Here is a 22,684-nt window from a genome sequence, read left to right on the forward strand (position 1 = left end):
GTAAACTTGTCTATGTTTTTATGTAGTTTTATTAGATTACCAATGGTACATTTGCCGGCGCTCCCGAAGTATGCGCACCGAGATGTCGCATAATTTGAACCCTAACCTGGTACACAACCTGAGTTCAGGTTGTGCGCCATCTTGGTGCGCATACTTCAGGAGGTCCCATTTGCCAGTAAACCTGGACCAGCAAAAACGGTATTTATAAAATAAATACAAATATGATTTTAACCTAAATAAAGAATTGAATTGAGCATGTAAAAGTATAACACGTCATTATAAAGAAAATTACGGCATATCTAACTGAGCCAGCCCCTCAAAGAAATATAAGAAATGAAGATAACTATTTAGCAAGTGGTAGGCTACGTCGTTCGGCGGATGGTACATTTCAAGGTAAATAAAAGACGCTTCAACGGCAGACACGGACAACTTACAGAGAAATTCATATGCAAAAATACCAAATATATATAAATACATTCGTCTCGGTTCTGTTGGAGCAACATTGTTCAAACCAGACATCGAATTTATTTCTTTAAATAGCGCTATTCAAACAATATTTTCTAGAATCTGAATGGTTGGAATAATTTGCAAAAGCTGGGAGAACGGTGAAACGTTTCCAGCTGGGTTTATTTTGGGCTTGTTTCAAATCACCTTTTTCTGTATCTTTTGTATTTTTCATTGAAATACCCATTGTGCTGTGAAACTATTGAAAAATGTTGCTTTCTGCAGCTGCTCATGCTACCGGAATAATAATTTTAAAAATAGAAAACAAAAAATTTTTTGATTCAATTTTTACAATTATGTCGTCGGTTTATCGCCAAGTTAGCCCCTACACCAGGGTGGTCCAAACCCAGGCCCACGGGCCACATGTGGCCCGCGTCGAATTTGCTGGAGAGTAATTAAAAATCGCATTTGGTATTGTCTATTCATAAAAATAACCAAAAAAATCCTTGACATATTGTTACATTACTAATGTCACTGAATTGACTAGTGTTATGACTAGCAAAGTTGAATGATGTGCATGGCTAGTCTAAATCGTTAACTGACTTTCTATCATTTTGGTGGGGCATATATGCTAACAATATAGCCATCATAGAAAACTATAAAAATCGAATGCAAAATCTATTAGCCTAGGTTGACTTATGCATGACAACTAAATATATATATATTAATGTTATGGCATAACAATCCTGCCGGGTGTTTTTTTTCCAACCAGCCTAAACAGCCTATTACAAAAAATGATGCTTATAAGTCAGAAAATTTAGTAATTACCCTCGCATTTTGTAATCAAACAGTCTGCAGTTATTTGTAAGTTATTGTGTAAACATGAGTTTGAAAAGAAAGCTGACCAATTCAAACAGGTTTTTAACTGGACATGGAAGGGAATACCACAATGCTTGCTTGATATGTCGGGAAGTTGTGTCGGTGACAAAAGAATATAATTTAAAACGGTATTTCAGAATCTCGTGAGCAAAGAGCATTTTCCAAAGTTGAGGAATTTCGCTCTGAGATTCTTATCGATGTTCGAAGCACTTACATTTGCGGAAGCACCCTTTCCGTTCTGAAGAGTTTGAAATCTTTAACTAAATGTAGATATGTATAAATTATTTGCACGTTTTAGTAAGTTTTTTGGTGGTTTTTGCATGTTTTAGCTTGATAAATTTTTAAATAATTTTTTTTTTGCTGACATAAAATGTTCAACAAATTACATGATCTCTAGGATTTTTTTTTATTATCTTTGTTTATTTGATTCGCAATTTAAAGTGAATTTTTCAACCATTTTTAGTACCCAACATAATTAAAAAATTTAAATGCTTTTATCATAGCTGCCGTTACCAACATTTGAATGGAAGTTTAGTACCCGCACCCAGATATTATTTGATATGTTATAATGAGCTGGCTGATTTATCACTACAAAGCAAAAGAGAAAACAATAAGTTATTGTTGTCTCATTTGGTCTTTTTTTGCAAGAATTGTAGGTCGTGTTGTCTTAAGATCAAAATGTACGGTTTTCTTAACGGTATATACAACGCTTAATGCACTGTCAAGGAACACGCGAATGCTTAAATGGTTAAAATTGGAAATAAAATAAACATCCCATTGAAATCACAGTTGCAGTAATTAAAGATACAGAAATTGGAATTTACAAAACACGAATCTACAATCGGAATCTTAACCTAAATATTACATCAATAAACCCAATACAGACTTCACAGTGTAGTTTTTAGATAACTACGAAATTGAAAGTTAATTCAACTTACAATTAATTAATTTGCACTCGAAAGATTTGATATAGGCCTACATAAAAACTCTACCTTATATCCCCTCACCCATAGTGAATTAAGAAATAAATGAAGACAAGGCGCTGTTTCTCATAGCCCGCAACGTATTGAGCGCATATCGTTTTGTGATATTTGAGGTAACTAAATATATCCTTTTGTGTAATATATTTCAAAATTATACAAAACGAGACCCATTTATATTTGAGGCAATACGTAAAACTTGTGTACTTAGTATCCAGAAACACTATTATTAATGCGGAAAATGTGTCAATATGTTTTTACCATATAGCTGTACGATAAAATGAGATTAAATATATATATATATATATATTTCTATTTTATCGATTTGGTCGACAACACGGGTTTATTTTTGCTGTATTTGGGCGACGGGAATTTTGGGGCGACATAATGCTGTAGCCCAAATAGTTTGGGCTTTATTTTCTCCAAGAATCCCTCAAGATAAAGGTCTGAAACTTTTCGTCATTTTCAACATTGCCCTCAACCATCACCACATAATGTTGGATAAGAAATTCGAGCAAAAAAACTCTGTTTTTTGCCGACAGTTTCTAGGCATAGCTATAACCCGTGTTGCTAGTTTTGCTAAATTGTGGCTACAAAAATAAATCATGATTTTCTCTTTTCTAACCCGGTTATCTTTTGGCCAGAATTAGAGGATTAACAGAAAAAATTTTTCGCTATCGTATTGTATTCCAATAATTCACCGGAAACTTATCTGGAACTTGGTACACTGTTATGGTAAGTTTCACCTTAATAAAATTGCAAACTTGCAGACGGGACTTATTACGTCATATATAGTCTGAGTCCGCTTTGTCAGATACGATGGAGGGTTGATTTTATCCATCAAATTAATAATGAATTCAGTTTGTAGAAAGAATCGTGCTCGCTTTACCGTGCATAACATAGGTTTTCCATTTGTATTGGAAAAGAGGTCGATGGTTTGGTTGGCAAAGATGGAACACATGTCGCTTTGTAGTACAAACGCTCTAAAATACGGTATACAAAGACATAGTTTTGGATATAACCTTGGGTAGACCTACCATACGTCCCGGTTTGGCCGGGACAGTCCCGGTTTAATAAACGCCTTTCCCGGTGTCCCGTCCCGGTTAGCAAAATGTCCCGGAATTTTACTTTAGTGAAATTTTCAAAATTAACTCTAACCTGACGCAAAATTATGAAATAATTCCGTCCCAAAAGGCATAACTTTGCTTTAAGTCGAGTCTTATTTTAATATCTTGTTTTGTTTAGCTTATTAGGTTGAGTGAAATATCACACATAGCTTGAGAAATCTTTTAGTTAGGGAATAATGAGTGACGTTTATTGCGTCATTATTCTATTGACTTCAATGAAACTACAGCAACTGCTGCATTAGAACAAATGTCTGATTTGTGACTTAGTGTTGCTTAAATTTACGTGCATTTTCCTTTAAATAAAGTAATAACATTTTTTTTCAATCTAAGTAGAATACCTAATTATGCAATATTAAAGCTTATAGATATAAATATGGAATAAAAATTTGCCAAGATCAGGCCTTCGGCCTTTCGTCCAGTTATTTCATTCATAGTTTTGAGTTTGTCCCGGATTATGCCCAAGAAATTATGGTAAGTCTAACCTTGGGTATCTTACTACCTCACTATGGGAGCTTCAGGAATATAAGCAGCATTCGAGGCAGTACCTTCCGAGGCGGCATAACAGGTTTCGCATTAGCGATAGTTTCTTCGTAATAGTGAATTCAATATTCTGGGATAGTATATATGGGCACTGTTTTGAATAGCCAGCTGGTTACGTACCCTAAATTCTCATTGGCAGGTCGGTGGAAAATAACCGGATTTTATGACAATTATTTATATATAATAACTTTATTATGTTGCTCTGTTGTGCGAGATAATAAATATAGTGAGTAGCATAATAATAGTTTTATTTAAACAACTAGACAATATATATATATATTCCTAGTTCCTTTATTTGGTCGACAACGCGGGGTTATTTTGCTGTATTTGGGCATCGAAAATATTTGGGCAACATTTTTCTGTCGCCCAAATAGTTTGTGCTTTACTTTCTTTATGAATCCCTTCAGCAAAGAGTCCGGAATTCAACTTTACTCTCAACAATCTACGACGTAATGTTTGCTATGAAATTCGAGCAAAAAAGCTCAACTGGACAATACTGTATATATATATTTTTAGTTTCTTTATTTGGTCGGCAACGCGAAGTTATTTTGCTGTATTTGGGCGTTGAAAACATTTGGGCAACATTTTGCATTTTTCCCACATAGTTTTGTGTTTCACTTTCTTTATAAATCCTTTCAGCAAAGAGTACAAATTTCAACTTTATTCTCAACAATCTACCACATAATAATGTTTTATTTGATATTCGAGCAAAGAAGCCGAAATTATTTAAGCCTAGGTATCTTTCCTGTAGTTGTTTTTGCTACATTGTGGCGACAAATATACATCATTATAAAATTGTTAAAATAGACCACATAAATTCTATTTATCAATGTTTATAAATACGAGCGTATAAACATATTTATCGTAAAATTTCCCGATATAATACTAAATCTTCGAGGTTTGAGGCTTTAATTCCACGTTGCCCCGTCATAAGAAAAGCATGGGCCTCTCCCCAGTCATCGATTTCCTCGTTTACTTCGTGACATTGGCCAAAAGGCAAGATCCAAAAAGCGACGTAGACAACGTTTTTACATTTAAGGGAGGGGGAATAGGGGGGCGCGCAACCAACCACCGTGTTTTTGTCTGTTAGATTGCTACGATGCGGTGCTTTGTTTATAATTTGACGAGTTTTATTCGAAATAACCGTGTTCTTAAAATATATGACGGTCAAAAAGGCAATCAGAAGCCCAAGTTTTCACGCATGGCTGCGTATGACTAGTCTCGACGCAGCAGAAACGATTTTCAAGGTCGTTCGGTCCCAAATACGTCTTCCTAGTGTCATGCCTTGTATGGCTGACGGACAACTCGACTACACGGACAACTCACCAGAGACAACTCGACTACCTAGAGGCCTGGTGAGTTGTCCGTCTTTTGGCATTTTCTACGGTGGTGTTTTAGGTCTATAGAAATGCGTTTTTGATATTTTTAGTGCTCAAATGTTGAGAAAAATAAATAAATATGCTCTAGAAAGCATATTTTATTTGACTGATGTTAGTTGTAAGCCAACTCACCACCTGAGTAGTCTACCAGCCGACGGCTATGTTCCATCTGCTGGGATACAACAATCGGGTTGGAGTTATGATGGGTGTCATGGGCCTGGTAGCAGTCCGGGTACTTCATGTACTTCCACTCAAACGTTACGTCCTGTTTTTTTAATAGGCTGTACTGTTCCCTTGTCATTGCCACATCTGAATTATTAAAACACTTGCGATGAAACCAATTTTGACAGACGTCACAGATGAGTCCCTCCTGCTTCATGGTAACGTTGTCGTCACATTTTTGGAGTAGTCATCTTGAATTCTTGCGTAGTTCTTGTGGAGTTAATATACCGTTAGTCGTCCTCGTTTCAGTATAAAACTGTGATGAGAACGACCTCAGCTAATGAGTATTTACGTTTGTAGGGGGGCAGGCCGGCGATAATGAGGCTTTAAACTCGGCGATAACCGAGCAGTAATCTCGGCGCGCGGCTTCATTATCACCGATCTGGTACCTTATCTAATCTCCGTGCATGGATATCACTTCACTCAGGCCATCATGAAGAATGTGCGTCACAATAATTTGGCTCGCCTATACGACAAGTGAGTGGTTAACCATACTTATATATGTCTTTGTACATCTTTCACTTCTTTTGTATTAACATGTTTTTGTTTTAGGGACGCTGGAACAAGAGACCTGATCAAGCATGCCATGGCGCTGTGCTATATACCAGCTATGTTTATTACGTCCAGATTCAAATCACTGAACGAAAAGATGCAAACTCAAGATCTTCGCCGAAATTGGCATTTCTTCTAAATGCTAAACCTCGAATTAACTTTCTACGACCAGGGGTTAAAGCTATACAAACCACCAAAATACAACACTCTGAAGACGTATTTGCAACCTAACGACCAGTGTGCGGCCATGGATTTCAAGCCTTGCACATCCTGATATCGTTTCTGCTGCGTCGAGACTAAGGCATACGCAGCCATTCGTGAAAAAAATGGGCTTCTAATTGCATTTCTGACCGTCATATATTTTAAGAACACGGTTATTTCGGATAAAACTCGTCAAATAATAAACAAAGCACCACATCACAGCAATCAAACAGACAAAAACACAGTGGTCGCAAATTGGTCGACAAAGCTATTATTGACTTATCGGAAATGCGCACTCCCCTATTCCCCCTCCTTTAAATGTAGAAACACAAAACTTTAAAGATGGTTAAAAGAAACACAACTCTACCCATCTGCCAAGTTTCATCTTGTTATTTCTTATATTTGTATGGACTTTCAAGCTTTTTTAAAGGGACAATAGGTAGTTGGTGACATGGAAAAATGGTTCGTTTTTTCCCTTCAGTCGGGTTTTCGGTCGTAACTTTTTTGTTTGTAGCCACATTTTAGTGTAATTTCGCAGAGCTACGAGGGATAAGTGGATAATAAAGCGTGAGAAATATCTTCGCAATTCGTTAATTTTTTCGGCATCAATTTATTCGATGAAGTTGATGGTCGCAAAGTGGGTAAGTCACCCTATATAAATATAACTGTTCCATTGTGCTTCGCAATTTCCAGAGTAAGATCAGTACTAGTTTTATTTGTTTGTGTGGACATTTCCAACTATTACAGTATTGCCCGTGACAGAAAATGGATGACTCTCTACTTGAAGTTGAAGGTGGTTATAATTTTTATAACATAATATAGTGTTAATACTTCCACCATTCGAATAACAATATCGCTTTATATACATCAGCAGTGTCCAACCCGCGGCTCTCGAACCGGTCTCGTGCGGCTCTTTTCGCCTTGGTTATTTTATGGAAAAAATAAGTTGCAAACTACGATTTTTAATTTTTGATTAAACACATTATGAGTCATTGTGCATTCTTTTTTAACGTTGAAGATACGCTTTCATCCACTTTACAAATGCAATTGTTCTTTATTAGGTCACAATTAAATTCTTTGTTGTGAGACGCACTCTCGTAATCGTAGTTCTGCGAGAAATTTGTTTGCGTTTGGGTAAATTAGTTTATGTCGTCGACGACTCATTTAATTCTGAGACGGTTAGTTTAAAATTCCTTCTAGCCTCAGATGAGGCTGCAACCGAGTTGAAGATAATCTACATTTTGATGAGGAAGACCAACTGCAATGCGCTTTAAATTATGGGAAGAGGCCATTGAGTTAGTGAGAAGCATGCCCATGGAAAAATACGCCAATGTTAAACGAGCCGCACATATGGTATTGTCAATGTTTGGATCAACATACGTCTGCGAATCTGTGTTTTCTACCATAGAAGACGTGAAATCAAAGCATTAATTTGTTATGATGAAAACCCATGTAAAAGAACTGCTTCGATTGGATACAACGACATATCATAATTCCCACTAAGTAGCATGCATAAAAATAAATGGCTTTCAAATTTATGTCATAATCATGTTGGTTAGTGATATTTAATAAAATAAACCAGCATTGCCGCACAGCTGAATATAGGTATATCTGATGTTCATGTATGTTCCGGTTTATAATGCGGCCCTTCGCGTTATCAAAATACGAAAATGAGGCTCTTCGTTTCTGGCTGGTTGGCCACCCCTGATATACATCTTGAGTGTAGTTATTGCAAAAGTGATTTAATTCGTTGAATTTGATATATTTTTTTTAAATTTGCAATACAAAAGTTGCTTAATAGTGTGATGGAATATAGCTGAAGCCAAACCTTCAATTATCAGTTTCATTTATAAATGTATAGAGAGAAGATAGGGAGTTAGTCTTGTGCAACCCCAACTCAAAAGTTCATTCATAATTGCCAGCAAGAATGCGGCCAAAATTATTTAACAAACTGATCCTGTTTATATCTATAATTGACTGAATCATACGGGTTAATTTTTATATTTCACTCTTCAGATAGTCAACAAGAAACTCCTGTTCGACATGCAGTTCAGATCAGACACTACTCACACGATACCGGTATTTATTTTATCAATCCTCAATAATTCATTCCTTTCTGGAATAAATTTAATTTTTGTTTCCATGTTAAGATTCAGAAACTGAAGATGCTGTTATCAGTGACTATGATAGTGAATTTGTGCCTCTGTCTTCCACATCTTCAAATTTGCCATATGATCTACTAATGGTCATTTCCGATAGATCAAGGAAAGGGAAATCCCGTAAGCACAGAAATGAAGAATTTAAAAAAAAAAAAAAAAAAGCCGAAGCGTCCTTGCTTATATTGTGGGAAACTACGAAGCCAGTTAACACTTCATTTGAGAATGCGTCATAAACATGAAGAAAGGGTAAAATTGGCAATGTCTTTGCCAAAACATTTACAAGCCTTTGAATTTGAGAAAATGCGAAAGGATGGTATGTTTGGGCATAATATGAAGATGTTGGAGGAAAGAAAACCCTTATTGTGTGAGAGAGGCCAGATGGAAGATGGAGTCAAAATATGTACTCAGTGTAAAGCTTTTGTGCGCAGAAGATATTTTTTTAGTCATTCAAAAAATTGTGGAAAAAAAAATGGTATACAGGGAACAAAGGGGTTAGCTGCAACATTGATTAATAATGATACAGATGGGTTGAAATTCACTGATTTGCTATCGAGGTTCAGCGGTGATAGGATTAGTAAATTCTGTCAGGAAAATGATGTAATTAAACTAATTGGAAGAAGCCAGTTCAATAAACATAAGCGAAAAAAAGACAAACTGGCTGAATCTCGAAAGGCAGTTATGTGTAAAATGCGTACACTTGCTAATCTATACTTCCATTTTATATCTTTTACAAATGATAAAACAGAAGGCAGAATTTCCCTGCTTTAGAAGAGGCTATACAATCAATGACAACCCATGGAGATGGAACACTTAACCGCTTGAACCCGGCAAGCCGGTTTACCGGCTTGTTTGAGTACGCTCTGTGCCCCGGCAAGCCGGTTTACCGGCTTGTTTTTCGTGTCGGAGGGAATCAACTTTATGATCTCTTATCTCAAGAACCACAAAGAGTATTTAAATAAATTTTATATTGCATGAAAGCTTGTTATTGGGACTAATTATGTTGTAAATATCGGTGCTCTAATATACGATGTTTCAGTAAAATTGGCAATTTGAAAGTGCGTATGAAATTATTGTATGATAACAAATATTTAATATAAAGAATTTCGACTTCTTGCCTAAATAGCCACATATTCAATCGACAATATATGTGGAGAATTTGAATAGCTTTTTATATACGTATCCAAAATGATTTTACGATGAGCCATTCAAATTTTATGGCCAAATATATTAGATTATCTGTAGATTTAACAGCGACGCTGCGTCAAATTGATGTTCTCATTGAAGAGAGGCAACGTCTCGTCACGCACAACTTTACGTATATTACGCAAATGCAACTAAACGTGACGATATCCGCAATAACGTTACGTCAAGATGTTATTATTTAAATGTCCGCAGGAAGTAATTAATTAACCCGATGCTACGCATTCAAAATTCGCACTACGCTTTGACTGCCCGCTCAAGCCCCATTAAGTTGTGGTTACGTATACGCAATATGAACAAGATTGTGATTTTATTAGCGGATAACGGAACAATAAAACCATGAAAAATGTATGTACACAAAAGACTGCTTGCTAAAATTTTTAAATTGAATATTGCACTTTGTTGTGCCCGGAACAATGAAGAACATGAAAATATTATGCAGACTAAATCCAATATTGCACTTTGTTGTGCCAGTTATACCAATGGTTGTTGGTTTCGTTACCTATACATAGGTACTCATTACAGTATTTGTACTTATATACTGTCTCGCATCTTTTCAGCAACGCTTTGTCTTTAGCAGCTGGATTGGTTTTTTGGCAATAATGTAAATTTTGCTGCATACGACGCATCTATTATTAGAACTGGCGTTTTGCGGTGGGGTATCTAGTTCTGGCGACGCATATGATCTTGTTGAAAAAAGAGTTGCTCTTTCTGCATTATTAGTGCTCTCAGATATTGATCCATCCACTTGCTTCGCCTAACATTCGTACCATCAGATATTTTGATCTGCAGAGCAGGCAAGTACTTATTTTGGTTGATATTTGAATAAATACTTATGGGCGAATAAGACATTTTCCACGTGAAATTTTATTGACGATATTAACTTCCCTTCACTTCGCTATTACTGCACGCATTACTCGACTTCGGTACTTCAATCCATACAGGGTTAATATCATATCGAAAATCGGCGACTGATGTCCCGCTGAAAACGTCGTCGTGAAAGTTATCTTGCGCATTTTGCCACGCAATACGTTTCGAACGTACTTATCAACATCTTCATGACGGTAATCACGTGATCGGCTTTTGCGTAGCTGCGTAATCAGTGCGTCATGGCCGCTTATCGAAGTTGTTCACCCGACACAATGATACACAATTAAATATTTAAATATAAAATTGGTTATATGGCAGCCACAATAGTAATTCGATTATCAACAAAAAGCTTATAAAAAACTCTTTATGAACATCAAATACTGGCAGTATATTTTGCACCAAACTAACAAAATTTCAAGCCAAAACTCACATACATGCAGAAAAATGACTGTTAGGTTAGGATCAATTTTATTAATTTTGACAAAATGTATTTCAAAATGGAAAATACATTCCGAATGCACGATAAAATTTCCTTTCGATTGAAATGTCACACAACGTGCTACCTATAATTGGTAAAAAGTTATAAGCGTGCCAAATAGCCAGTATTTAGACTTATTTTATTGTTCTACCAATACCGCGCCGCGAACCTTCAGGGTGAGCGAGTAACTTCGCTCAGAGCCGTCAGAGTTCAAAGAGTTAAGGCTGGTCTTGAAGTGAGTGTAGGAAATTTGCTCAAATTGTCTGCGAAGGTCGTCAAGGGAAGTTATTTAATTGGTGATGATGATTCTAGCGCAGATTTAATCGACAAGTTTGTTGACGTACTTGAACTAAAATGGATCAGCATATTTAGCGATGCTGAGTATTTACTGCTGCAAAACCGCAACCATAAGCAAAGAGATCCTGTTAAATTACCAGACGAAGACGCTGTGAAAAAAATACGAAACTACACTGTAGATAAATTGCAACAGATTGTGAATAATCAGTATGATTTTTTTTGGCCAGAAACATTTGTATTTATTCGGGACCTCACAGTCTCTAGACTCACTCTTTTTAATGCTCGACGAGGGGGTGAGCCATGTAGACTCCAAATGAGCGATTGGTGTGATGCCAAAACGGAGAAATGGATTGACTCTCAAATATGTTAATGACGCTGAGAAAAAACTTCTTAGTACATTTAAAATAATGTACCAAGGAGGAAAAGGCACCAACCGTATGGTACCTGTTTTGGTGCCACCCGATTGTGATTCAGCATTAGATATGCTTGCAAACTCCGAAATTCGAAAGGATTCTGACATCAATAATTAAAACATGTTCCTTTTCCCAAGCACAAAACAATCCCTAGATCATTGTAGCGGATGGCATAGTGTGAAAAATGTAGTTGATGCTGCTGGAGTAGATTCACATATCACAGCCACATCAATGCGCCATCGAGCTTCAACTTTATATGCCAGCTTGGAATACCGGAAGATCAACGCCTAGTGTTTTTTAAGCACATGGGACACACAGAAGATATCAATAAGAATGTATACCAGTGTCCACTCGGTATACAAGAGGTTACGAAAGTTGGGAGTTACTTTGCATCATTGGATGGCATGCAAGTCGAAGGTGAGAAATTTGGTATGTTATTATAATCATGGGTTGGTATTGATGAACCTTTTTAATTCAGGGACGGAAAAGCCAGACATAACAGGAGATTTAGAAGAAGGAAATAGTGTAGAAGGAGAATCATCTGCAGTATCACAAACGCCGGGTGTTGAAGATTCAGAAGAAGAAAATAGTGTAGAAGGAGAATCATCTACAGTATCACAAACGCCGGGTGTTGAAAATTTAGAAGAAGGAAATAGTGTAGAAGGAGAATCATCTGCAGTATCACAAACGCCGGGTGTTGAAGATGGCAGTATGCCATCAGGATTGGGATTGAATACTGAATTTGAGATGTGTCATGGTAAGTATTTCTATCCAAGTATTGAAAAGTGCACTAATATATGAAACTACGTATAAAAGCTAAATAGTGTAAATAGTTTGGTGTTGGGGCTAAATTTAAAAACTTAAACATGTAGAAAATCATTTAATGAGTGTGTCATTTATTTGGTTTCAGATATGCCAAGTACTTCAACTAAGCGCAGAAAACGACAATATGTTAGATGGTCAAGCAGTGACACTGCAGCTTTGTTAACTCATTTCAAGTCTTGTATTGAAGACACTTCTGGTGAAAATAATACCGGTAGCTTACCAGGTAAAGTTTACTTTTTGTCTGTTAATATCAGTCAGAAAATAGAAAGTTTGTTCGAGGACTTGAGCAGTTTACATTATTCTCAGACTAATGCGTTCTAAATTGCTATGCAGGTTACAAAGACATTGAAGAATTTCTCCAAAAGGAGAATATACTGTCAGGCGTTAAAGACAGGAAAAGTAAATTGAGAATAATTCATGCAAAGCTATTTAATGAGAGAAAGAAATTCAGAAAGGACTTTGGGAAAAGGCTTGCAAATTTAAATTAGACATCAGTGGCAGCAAATTTATCAGAAAAACAGCTGACAGCATTAGATTGCATCAAAAACAGATTTCTTTGCTCAAAATACAATATTGAGCAAATACATTTATTCTAATTAAAATACTGACGGCATTAACTTAATTAAAATGCTAATATAATTTTGGAACTGCCAGTAGAATTACAGAATGGATTATTCGAGGGGGAGGTTTATGTAGGCCTATTTAATTTCATAAATATACATTCATCATAATTTTTGTTGAACTTAGCTTTCTGTGAATAAAACCCTCTTCGATAGTTGTGAAAAACAAGTATCATGACTGAAAACAAAAAAGCGTTTTACACTCCATGATAGTGGTTCTCAAAATTTTTAAGATGAGCCCCCTTTTTAGAATTTTCAAGTTTTGCAACCCACCTTAAAAATAATTGTAGCTAAAATAAGTTATGAATAACAGATAGTAAGGCGTATGTATGTTTTATTTACAGCATGTGTGGATGGAACATATATATTCAAAATAAGGCGGGCAAATTCAAATCTCACATATTTATTCAATTAAGCTTTATACCCCCCTCAAAAATTGTCAAAGACCGCCAATTCCCCACCCCCATCGTTTGAAAACCACTTCTCTATTATATCATGTTCCGGTGGAATACTTAAATTATATCGATTATGTAACATTTCTTAATTTAGTTTTATAATATTTTTGTAAAATCATGTCCAAACATCGGACCTGTGTCAGTAATTTTTTTTCATATCTTTGTATGCGAATTTCGTTGACGAATTAACTTATGTGTGACGAGTTCTACTCGCTTACTTATTTTTATTAATAAATTTGTAATTTCATTTTATAGTATTTCTGTAAAATCATGTCCAAACATCGGACCTGTGTCACTAATTTTTTTCCATATCTTTGTATGCGAATTTTGTTGACGAATTAACTTATGTGTGACGAGTTCTACTTGCTTACTTATTTTTATTAATAAATTTGTAATTTCATTTTATAGTATTTCTGTAAAATCATGTCCAAATATTGGACCTGTGTCAATAATTTTTTTCCATATCTTTGTATGCGAATTTCGTTGACGAATTAACTTATGTGTGACGAGTTCTACTCGCTTACTTATTTTTATTAATAAATTTGTAATTTCATTTTATAGTATTTCTGTAAAATAATGTCCAAACATCGGACCTGTGTCAATATTTTTTCCATCTCTCTGTATGCGAATTCCGTTGACAAGTTAAATTGTTTGACGAGGTCTACTCGCTTACTTGAATTTTTTAATAAATTTGCTTACTGTCCGTTTCGTTTTGGCAATAAAATGCTTACAATGAAAAAAATGGTTGCATTGGAATCGAGGGTCGTTAGACATAACAGTCACTAAGTCACAAGGTGCACCACAAACAACATGTGTCCTTTTGCCGTTATGGGTTGAGGAGTGAATGATCTTGCGGAACGATGTTCAAACATGCAAATTTACAGTGACAGCTAGGGCATACATTGCAAACCGATTGATTTTTTCTCGTTTATTACCTTTGAATCATGGTTGGTACAATCCCAAAGGGTATCGGAAAATGTGGAGGTAAGGGCAATGATGGGCAATGATTGCCTAAATAGAATTCTATGGAATGTTACATTCAGCATCTTTATGCGTATGCGCGGAAAATGGCATTGTGGTGTCACATGCATTTGCTCATTTTAAATAATCCTCTGGACTGCTCAAACGATACTTTACCTGCAATGTCATACATAAGCGATTTTACAATTAATACTAACCTATTGTCGAGCAAGCCAATGCCAAAAATCTCTTTAGGTAACTTGCAGTCACAATTGTGGTGAAAATATTATGCCAAAAAAGAAGACAGTTTCAGTGATTATTTCAGTGATAACAACTGAGATACAACTTGTTACTGAACTTGCATAAGACGCAAAAAATATGACATGTATATGTCGTCGATGCTGATATCGTGTTACAGGGGAGTATTTATTTTCTGGGATATAAAAAGCTTTTCGACCTATGATAAATTGTTATGTATAATACAAAAAAAAAACACCACCTGGCTACGTCCCCGTTGTATTACTTCGTTTTTACATTCTGTTTTTTTTCGTATATTTTTTTAGATATCTTTATCGTGGTAACTCACAATTGAAAGAATATGGAATAATAGGTGAGCGAGCGCGTAATACCCTTTTAACAATACCTTTCCATCGGAAATCTGTGCGCTTTTAACCTCACTTGTGATTTTGTTAGCTCACCCGATTCTATAATTCATCTCATTTATTTTGTTTTCATCAATTATCTTATCGTCCATTATGCGGATTATGGGCCAGTTTATACACCGTAGGTCAATTAACCCATGCAGATGCCAAGTTATTTCTTTTTCCACGTTCATTCCCTTTGTTCTCCAGTTTTAATTACATAATTATGCAAACTCACGGTCATCACAACAAGAAATATTGCATTAAATAGGAAAAGTTTATTGCCTTACTAGGCCGGTCTATTGGACTTAATTCTGCGGGAATTTGAGTTTTCATACGTCACCAACTCCTCTTCTCGTTCCCGATATGTTAACTATATTTTTTTAAGGAAGGGGTAATAATTCAGGTGATGGTTTGATTTAATAGTATGAAGTACCAAAATACTAAGTATAGGTATATCCTGCTCATATAAATACTTTCAATTGCTAATACAATAAATTATCGCAAGACAACTTAATAATTATGGCGAAAATTGCGTTTGCGAGACCTCACCATCATAAATCGATATTTTCTAGTTCCTTTGCTTAGAAGTGGTGTAAAGCACGTGTAATGCACTCATTATAGTCAAATGTATTTGAGTGCAACAAAAAAAAAACGATATTGAAAGCATAAAATTGTGATAATCGATGAAACCCTAGTACCTTCAATACGCGTAACTAGTTTTCTAACCCCATTTATTTGCAAATTTCTAAATTCTCAATTTCTTTTCTAGAAATCCAATTTTATCGAGTAAAGTATCGTTGAATGCGTCTCTGAAATACCAATTGAATGGTATTAACATTTTTGGTTTTCATTGTTTATATCAAAAGTTATGACCAAAAAACGATGAAAGAAAATAAATTTCAAATTCAAATTTTTCAAAAACTATTCAACAAATTTTAATGATAATGACATTTTTAGCTTTCTCATGTCAAAATCTATCCGAATATACCAAAATTTATAATCTAAATGCAACAGAACAAATTTTCTATTTTGAGGTCAAAGGTCAAATAGTTAATTGGAACCACTCCCTTAAAATATAAATACAAAATTCCCACATCGACTGATGCAAAAATTTTTAAGTTTGACTGAGAATTCCCTGATTTATATGTGTTTTAAGCTTAACTCACGACTTCCTAACTTTCAGCAATAAGTCATATATCAGACAATCCAATTTATGAAATTATGGAAGTTTTGTCATCTGTTATCTGGAATCCACTAAGAACAACTTTCAAATATCGCTATTGAAGCTATTTTCAGGTTACACTTTGGCCTACGTACATACACAATATATATATATACAGTATATACGCAAATACTTTTTATACTTTCGTGTGAGGGCATCGAGAATTGAAGATACAGGCAATCAAAATCAGCGGCGGATGAATATCACATCGCTCAGCGAGCGATCAACTGTGACGCCAAAATAACAACATATCATGCTGTAAATATTGTCAGACGTCAAGCCTCAGCCACGCCCTAAAACATGCAAACCACTGTTCTTGGCTCTTTCAGCGCACAATTTGTAACCGGGGTTTAATTTACCTTACAAGCAAAGCATTTAGCGGTAGCTGTGAACGATTTTAATGAGGGACAATGAGTAAATATTCAATGACTATATCTATTCCTTGCGGTGACGACCATATCCAATAATGTTCCTCATTCCCGCAAATAGGCTAAAAAAAATAGTCTCTCGGAATTGGGCGACGACGATTGGGCCCCAACTCGACTATATTTTAAACAAACTGTATTACTTGCGTGAAATTTTGTCAAAACATTTCCCACTGAAAACCACCCAAATTAACGCTGTGAGTAGCTCACTATATGCCACAGAAAACGAGTGACCCAAATGCAGCAAAAAATAATATGTAACCTCAATGCAGCAAGTATATATATATATATATATACAGAAAATTTGAGCAATGCGAATAAAATATATTTCATTCAAACTAGTTCATTCAAATGTTACTGAATCAGGATATTTTATGTGAAACTGCCACAGATTTGTATCGTCACAACATGAATTGATTTTTTGCGTGTATCCTGTGCGTCCTCTGACTCAGAGAATCTTCACCCAAATTATAAACAGTTCATTTTGACGTAAAGTAAACATAGAAGGATAGAACAAAACAATAAGTAAGATTCTACTCAAGAACTATGAAATGAAAAAGGGCCTTGGGAGGCATAAAAGCAGCACAATAGAATATAGACTATAGCAGCATTCACACTGCAGCTATGTGAACAACAGTTCATTCTATTTTTGGTTGTTTCATTGAAATAAACTTCTAATTTTTGATAATATAGTTGAGATGTTTTGAATAAGGCGTTTTAAAGAACCTTTGTTTGATACATATAATAAAGATGAACTTTTATACAAAGCAAACCCATATACGAACAACACGTTTTCCTATTTGTTACAGGTAAATTAGAAAAATCACGAAGCGTTTATGGTCATAATGAGCATGATTTCAATTGTTGAATTACTCTTACTATTGTCATCAATTGCACTGATAACAAATGCAAGTCAGTTAGAAAAAAAAAGAGCTGTATTTCAGAGGGCATGGAAATCGATGCTGGAAAGGTACGGTGGAGATGAAGATAACAACTCAAATTGAGACTAAATTATAGAAGTGTGTTGAACCCACTTGTTTTTGCTGATTTTAATGAAAAACATGACTCTTTAAGTTAATATTAAAGTAATTACTTCCAATCCGTTATTAGTCAAAACCATTTTTGTGTAACTAGTATTAAATTCTAATCAACCAATGCTAACATACACCGTGTTTCCCAAATATAAGACAGGATCTTATTTTAATTTTCTTTCGAAAAATAACACTAGGGCTTATATGGGAGGATGCCATTTATCAAAAACAAAATTACGAAGTAGAAAATTACGAGATTTTCAAATATACAAAATTATTATTATTAAACAAAAAACTGCCATTATTCAAAATTGACCATATCATCATCCTCTGGAATGTCATGCCAGTCACTAGATTCATAAATTCCAATGAAGATTTTACTCATTGAACCTTTTCCTTTCTCACGCGTTTTAGTTTAACCATTTGAAACGTGTAAGAGAGATTTCTTGCCCTCGATTAGGTCAAAACAAATTTCACGCTATCGGCTAGATCTTATTTTAAGGGTAGGATTAAAATCATTTTTAAATTTGGGCTAGGTCCTATTTTCAGGCTATAGGACTTATTTTCGGGGAAACACCGTAATTTAGGTTTTTCCCATTTTGTAGTTATCAAAAACTACGTGGTATTCTGGACTGTTGAAACAACGTCTAAGGTCTCTTGTGCCTGATTCACTAATATCACGTCTACAGACTCTGGATTCCAAGCTGTTTCAAAGGACAATGGGTCCAGGTAAATATATGAAAACAAAAAGCAAAATCTACAGAGTATAAATGTGTTACAATAAGCAAAATATTGTTGAAAATAGCTAAAATTAAAAATAAATTATTTACCTATAGTGATTCTTCTACATTTTCATGTGTTGTTTAAATTACCAAATCTACCTGAGAACTCGTCCAAGAGTTACGAGTCTATTTCCTCGGATCTGATAGCATACTAATTAATAATGCTTTCCAATAAATTCTCGAAAACACAGTTATAAAATTAGATAACAGGTTGCATAGAAGGACAATTTTTGTAACACCGTTTTATTTGCCAGATATGTTGAATTTGAATTTCATGTTGACTATGAAGGAGATGGAACTTATCATATTAGGAAATCAGCCGATGGTATGTTGTGTACACAAAATGTATCCCAATTGAATGCTTTCAAAACGTCGTGGAAAGTTATTGATTAGCATAACAATGAAAAGTATCAGTAAACTCTTTTATTATTTTCCTTCTAATTTAAGACATTTGTTAATTTTTTGACACAAATTGAACGTTTGCAGAATTTATTCACCTCGAGCACGGAGAGGAAATGAACGGACTTGCGAATGAAGCGGTGTCAAATATGGGTAAAATTACTAATACATGTACATATAATATTCGATATATAGATAAATTATTATTCTTTTGTTGGTCTGCAGTTAAACTCATTTAATTCTATTTGTTTTAATCAGACAACCTTTTAGACAATGCAGCAATAGTTTTTCTTTCTTACTATGAAAATTATTTGGGGGCTTTGTTATGTCCACTCGACAAAGGTATGAAAACTTATATCAAACTTTTTAAGTACTGGAAGATATTGTAAATTAAATTACCAAGTCGAAGTATTTGTTGTTGCATCATGAACTAGTACAAATACCGGAATATAAATACTTCTTCCATTGAGTTCAAACGTTTGTTCTCTACCCATTGTGGACATGAACAGCAGTCTCGTTTTGCCTTAGCTATATATATATGCAAGGTCTGGTGATATCCGAATCTTATCGAAAAAACTTGTGTGCTTTACTTTGTTCAGATCATCAGGTGATTCGTGGATTTTTTCCAAGTCCAAATCCAACTTTGTGACAGGTTGCAGCCTTCATTAACGTCTTGCATGATGTCGCAATATCTGCAAAATTTTCTCCTTCAACATGTCCAGAAACTGACTGAAGTCATTATTTGAGCTAACCAACTATTATTTATCAATGTTAGTTACATATCTATATATATATATATACTAATTTCATCAACAGTCCTCGATGTTTGCTATTATTCAGAATATTGTATTTTAAAAAATAACGCTGATTACGTTGTTTTATAATTATCTAAATATATTTTATCACACCAGTATATGAATGAAAATAATGACTAACTCGTAACCTGTAAGATAATATCACTATTTGACAATTTAGCCTTTGATAAAAAAAAATGCTAAAAAATACGTTAAATATAATTACTATGACCAAATTTATTGTTAATTAGGTTTTGATTTGGGTATTTTGAGAATTTCGAAAAGTATTGATATTACGTAAAGCGAACTCGCCACGAATTAGCTTGGCTTGGGACAAGATTGTGTTGTCAGTTTAGTTCATGCGATGTGACTGCTATACGTTTCTTAATATAGACGGCGTCGGTAAAAAGTAATGTTCAGAAGGATTGGCAAGATTTACACACAAGCCATTCACAGATTCTCACTTCTCTTTTTATTCACGTTTCTATTGCAAAATATACTAATAGTTTTAAAAATTCGAAATCTTCTTTGCGGTCGATGGAGTATAGTCAATGATTCGAGAAAATTCATTCCAGTATATATACATGCTCTTATCCTCTACGTTCATAATGGTCTCCCGGCAGCTTATGCATATACGTACGATTTCACAAAACATTTTCATGCTTCCGAGTCTTATTCCTCTGTTTTAAATCATTCCTATTTTTACATGTCAATTTGTCGTACTTTTTTCAACTTGACAAGCTGGATATTCATCAAGTACATCCGCTTGCTGTTGCCAACCTCCGTTTTTTTTTCAGAGCTCCAGAAGTATATGCACCAAGATAGCGCACATCCTGAACATAGTATTTGTACCAGGTTATGGTTCAGGTTGTGCGCCATCTTGGTGCACATACTTCGGGAGCGGCGTTTTTTTGATCCTGCTTAAATATAATTTTATCAAAATATTAAACCACATTACAAAATATCATTTTGTTTTAAATTTTAGCATGAATATCAATCGAAAACAAATTTAGCACTTTGCCTTAGCCATGATACATCACAATTATATATACCAGCTTGTCAACAGAATTTCGCAAGTAAAACCAGAGCCAACCTATTTTTAGAATGAGAGCTAAAAATGACAAAGTTATTAGTAGATTATCAGTAGCATTGTGCATTTCTTTATGTTTATATATTTATTGGTATTCGTTATTCACCATATACTTTCTTTTCATATAGTGGGTAAATTATTATTTACTGATAGCCTAATAAACAAATAGTGATATATAATTATCTATGATTTACCCTATGTGGGATACCTTGTGACATCAAGATGCCAAAGATCAGATGCCCAATCAACAAATGTGAATTTGAAACAGAGGATGATACCTCTATTGTTGCTGCATTGCTGAATTTACACGCTACCACACACAGCGCACAAAAAACTCAACAACCCACAACCCAAGTTGAGAAAGTAAAACGTCCAACCATCACATCTGCTAGCTCAACTGAAGTATGGACATATTTTGAATCAAGATGGACAGACTACAAAGCTGCCACAAAAATATTTGGCCAATACATAATTTTCCAACTATTGGAATGCTGTGACGATCCACTGCGCAAAGATCTAACTCGCACCTCACCTAATCTTACAGGAAAATCAGAACAAGACATACTGAACGCTATCAAAGGAAAATACCATGATCGCCAGAGTCAAGCTCGCCAACATGAAACAAGACAGAGACGAACCAGTAAGAAACTTTGGCGCCCGCATTCGTGGCCAAGCGACAGTCTGCCATGCGACAGATTCATAGTCCACAGACGCCATCAGCTCATATCGAAAGGGGCGCATTCAAGTCAAGCCCACATCCGATAAGATGCAAGCCACATGTACTTACTGCGGAGAAACATTTCACGGCAAAAGTTCTCCACTGAGAATCAAATAACGTTCCTGTCCTGCTTTCAATCAGACTTGCTACCACTGCTTGAAACTACACCATTTTGAATCAGTTTGTAGAAGCAAAACATCGTCAAAAATGGTCAAACCATCACAGGAACCTGATGACATGGAGAACTCTATGTCTAATTCATTACGCTCAGTTTACAAGAATTCATCCAACGGAATGGCTCTGGACCACCACCAATATGTGCCAAATATGGGAAAAACGCAAGTCAGATCCACAGCTATTTTTTGATATTATAATCGACATACTGCCATCTGACTTTGCTAAATTGGGGTTTAAAAAGAATTTCAAACCCCAACAACAATGACTGCGACCAATAACAAATGGATACATATCCTTGGCGCCCTAGTTGCAAGATTTTCAGGAACAACTGATAACGGGAAAATAGTTCGTTCCCGTCAGATCATTTACATTACCGACAGCTCGGACAAGCTGTTCTTGGGCAGGAAAGCATGCATTGAACTTGTTTAATTTTTCAAAGATTGGCGGAGTCAACAAGGAAATGACATCAATTAACATGACGGACAAAACTTTGACAGGGACTAAAAATGGTGACATATAAATATGCACATGTCCCCGCCGCAAACTTCCCCCACCAATCCCAACGTCGTTACCAAACTCGCCGAATGGGGAAAACCGACAGAAGCTACAGGAGTATCTAATCGAATAATACAAATCTAGCACTTTCAACACCTGCGAACACCAACCGCTCCCTATATGATGGACGGGCCGCCAAAAAAACTTATGATAGACCCTGAAGCAAAGTCTGTCGTTCATCACACACCAGTACCAGTACCCCTCCACTGGAAAGAAGAGGTAAAAGCCGGCCTAGACAGGGACACT

General features: G+C 35.4%; 1 protein-coding gene and 1 long non-coding RNA gene across 2 annotated transcripts; both read left to right on the plus strand.

Moving 5' to 3' along the window:
- The first annotated feature begins 5,599 nt into the window (after window positions 1–5,599).
- LOC144427344 (uncharacterized) lies at window positions 5,600–6,955 on the plus strand. The gene is made up of 2 exons (XR_013477910.1): window positions 5,600–6,048; window positions 6,124–6,955. It is a non-coding gene; the product is annotated as an uncharacterized LOC144427344 (long non-coding RNA).
- Window positions 6,956–12,046: 5,091 nt separating this feature from the next.
- LOC144427414 (uncharacterized) lies at window positions 12,047–13,143 on the plus strand. The gene is made up of 4 exons (XM_078116601.1): window positions 12,047–12,158; window positions 12,220–12,498; window positions 12,652–12,789; window positions 12,900–13,143. The coding sequence occupies exons 1-4, from the start codon at window positions 12,047–12,049 to the stop codon at window positions 13,052–13,054; spliced, it is 684 nt and encodes a 227-aa protein (XP_077972727.1). The 3' UTR covers window positions 13,055–13,143.
- The last annotated feature ends 9,541 nt before the right edge of the window (window positions 13,144–22,684 follow it).

The sequence above is a fragment of the Styela clava genome, chromosome 9, assembly GCF_964204865.1.
Source record: "Styela clava chromosome 9, kaStyClav1.hap1.2, whole genome shotgun sequence".
NCBI classification, from domain to species: Eukaryota; Metazoa; Chordata; class Ascidiacea; order Stolidobranchia; family Styelidae; genus Styela; species Styela clava.

Bases quoted from the DNA above. Each gene is read 5' to 3' on its own strand.
- LOC144427414 (XM_078116601.1), top strand. From the start codon at position 12,047: ATGGGACACACAGAAGATATCAATAAGAATGTATACCAGTGTCCACTC. The intron at 12,159-12,219 runs GTGAGAAATTTG...TTTTTAATTCAG, and splicing joins GGATGGCATGCAAGTCGAAG to GGACGGAAAAGCCAGACATA. The intron at 12,790-12,899 runs GTAAAGTTTACT...ATTGCTATGCAG, and splicing joins TAATACCGGTAGCTTACCAG to GTTACAAAGACATTGAAGAA.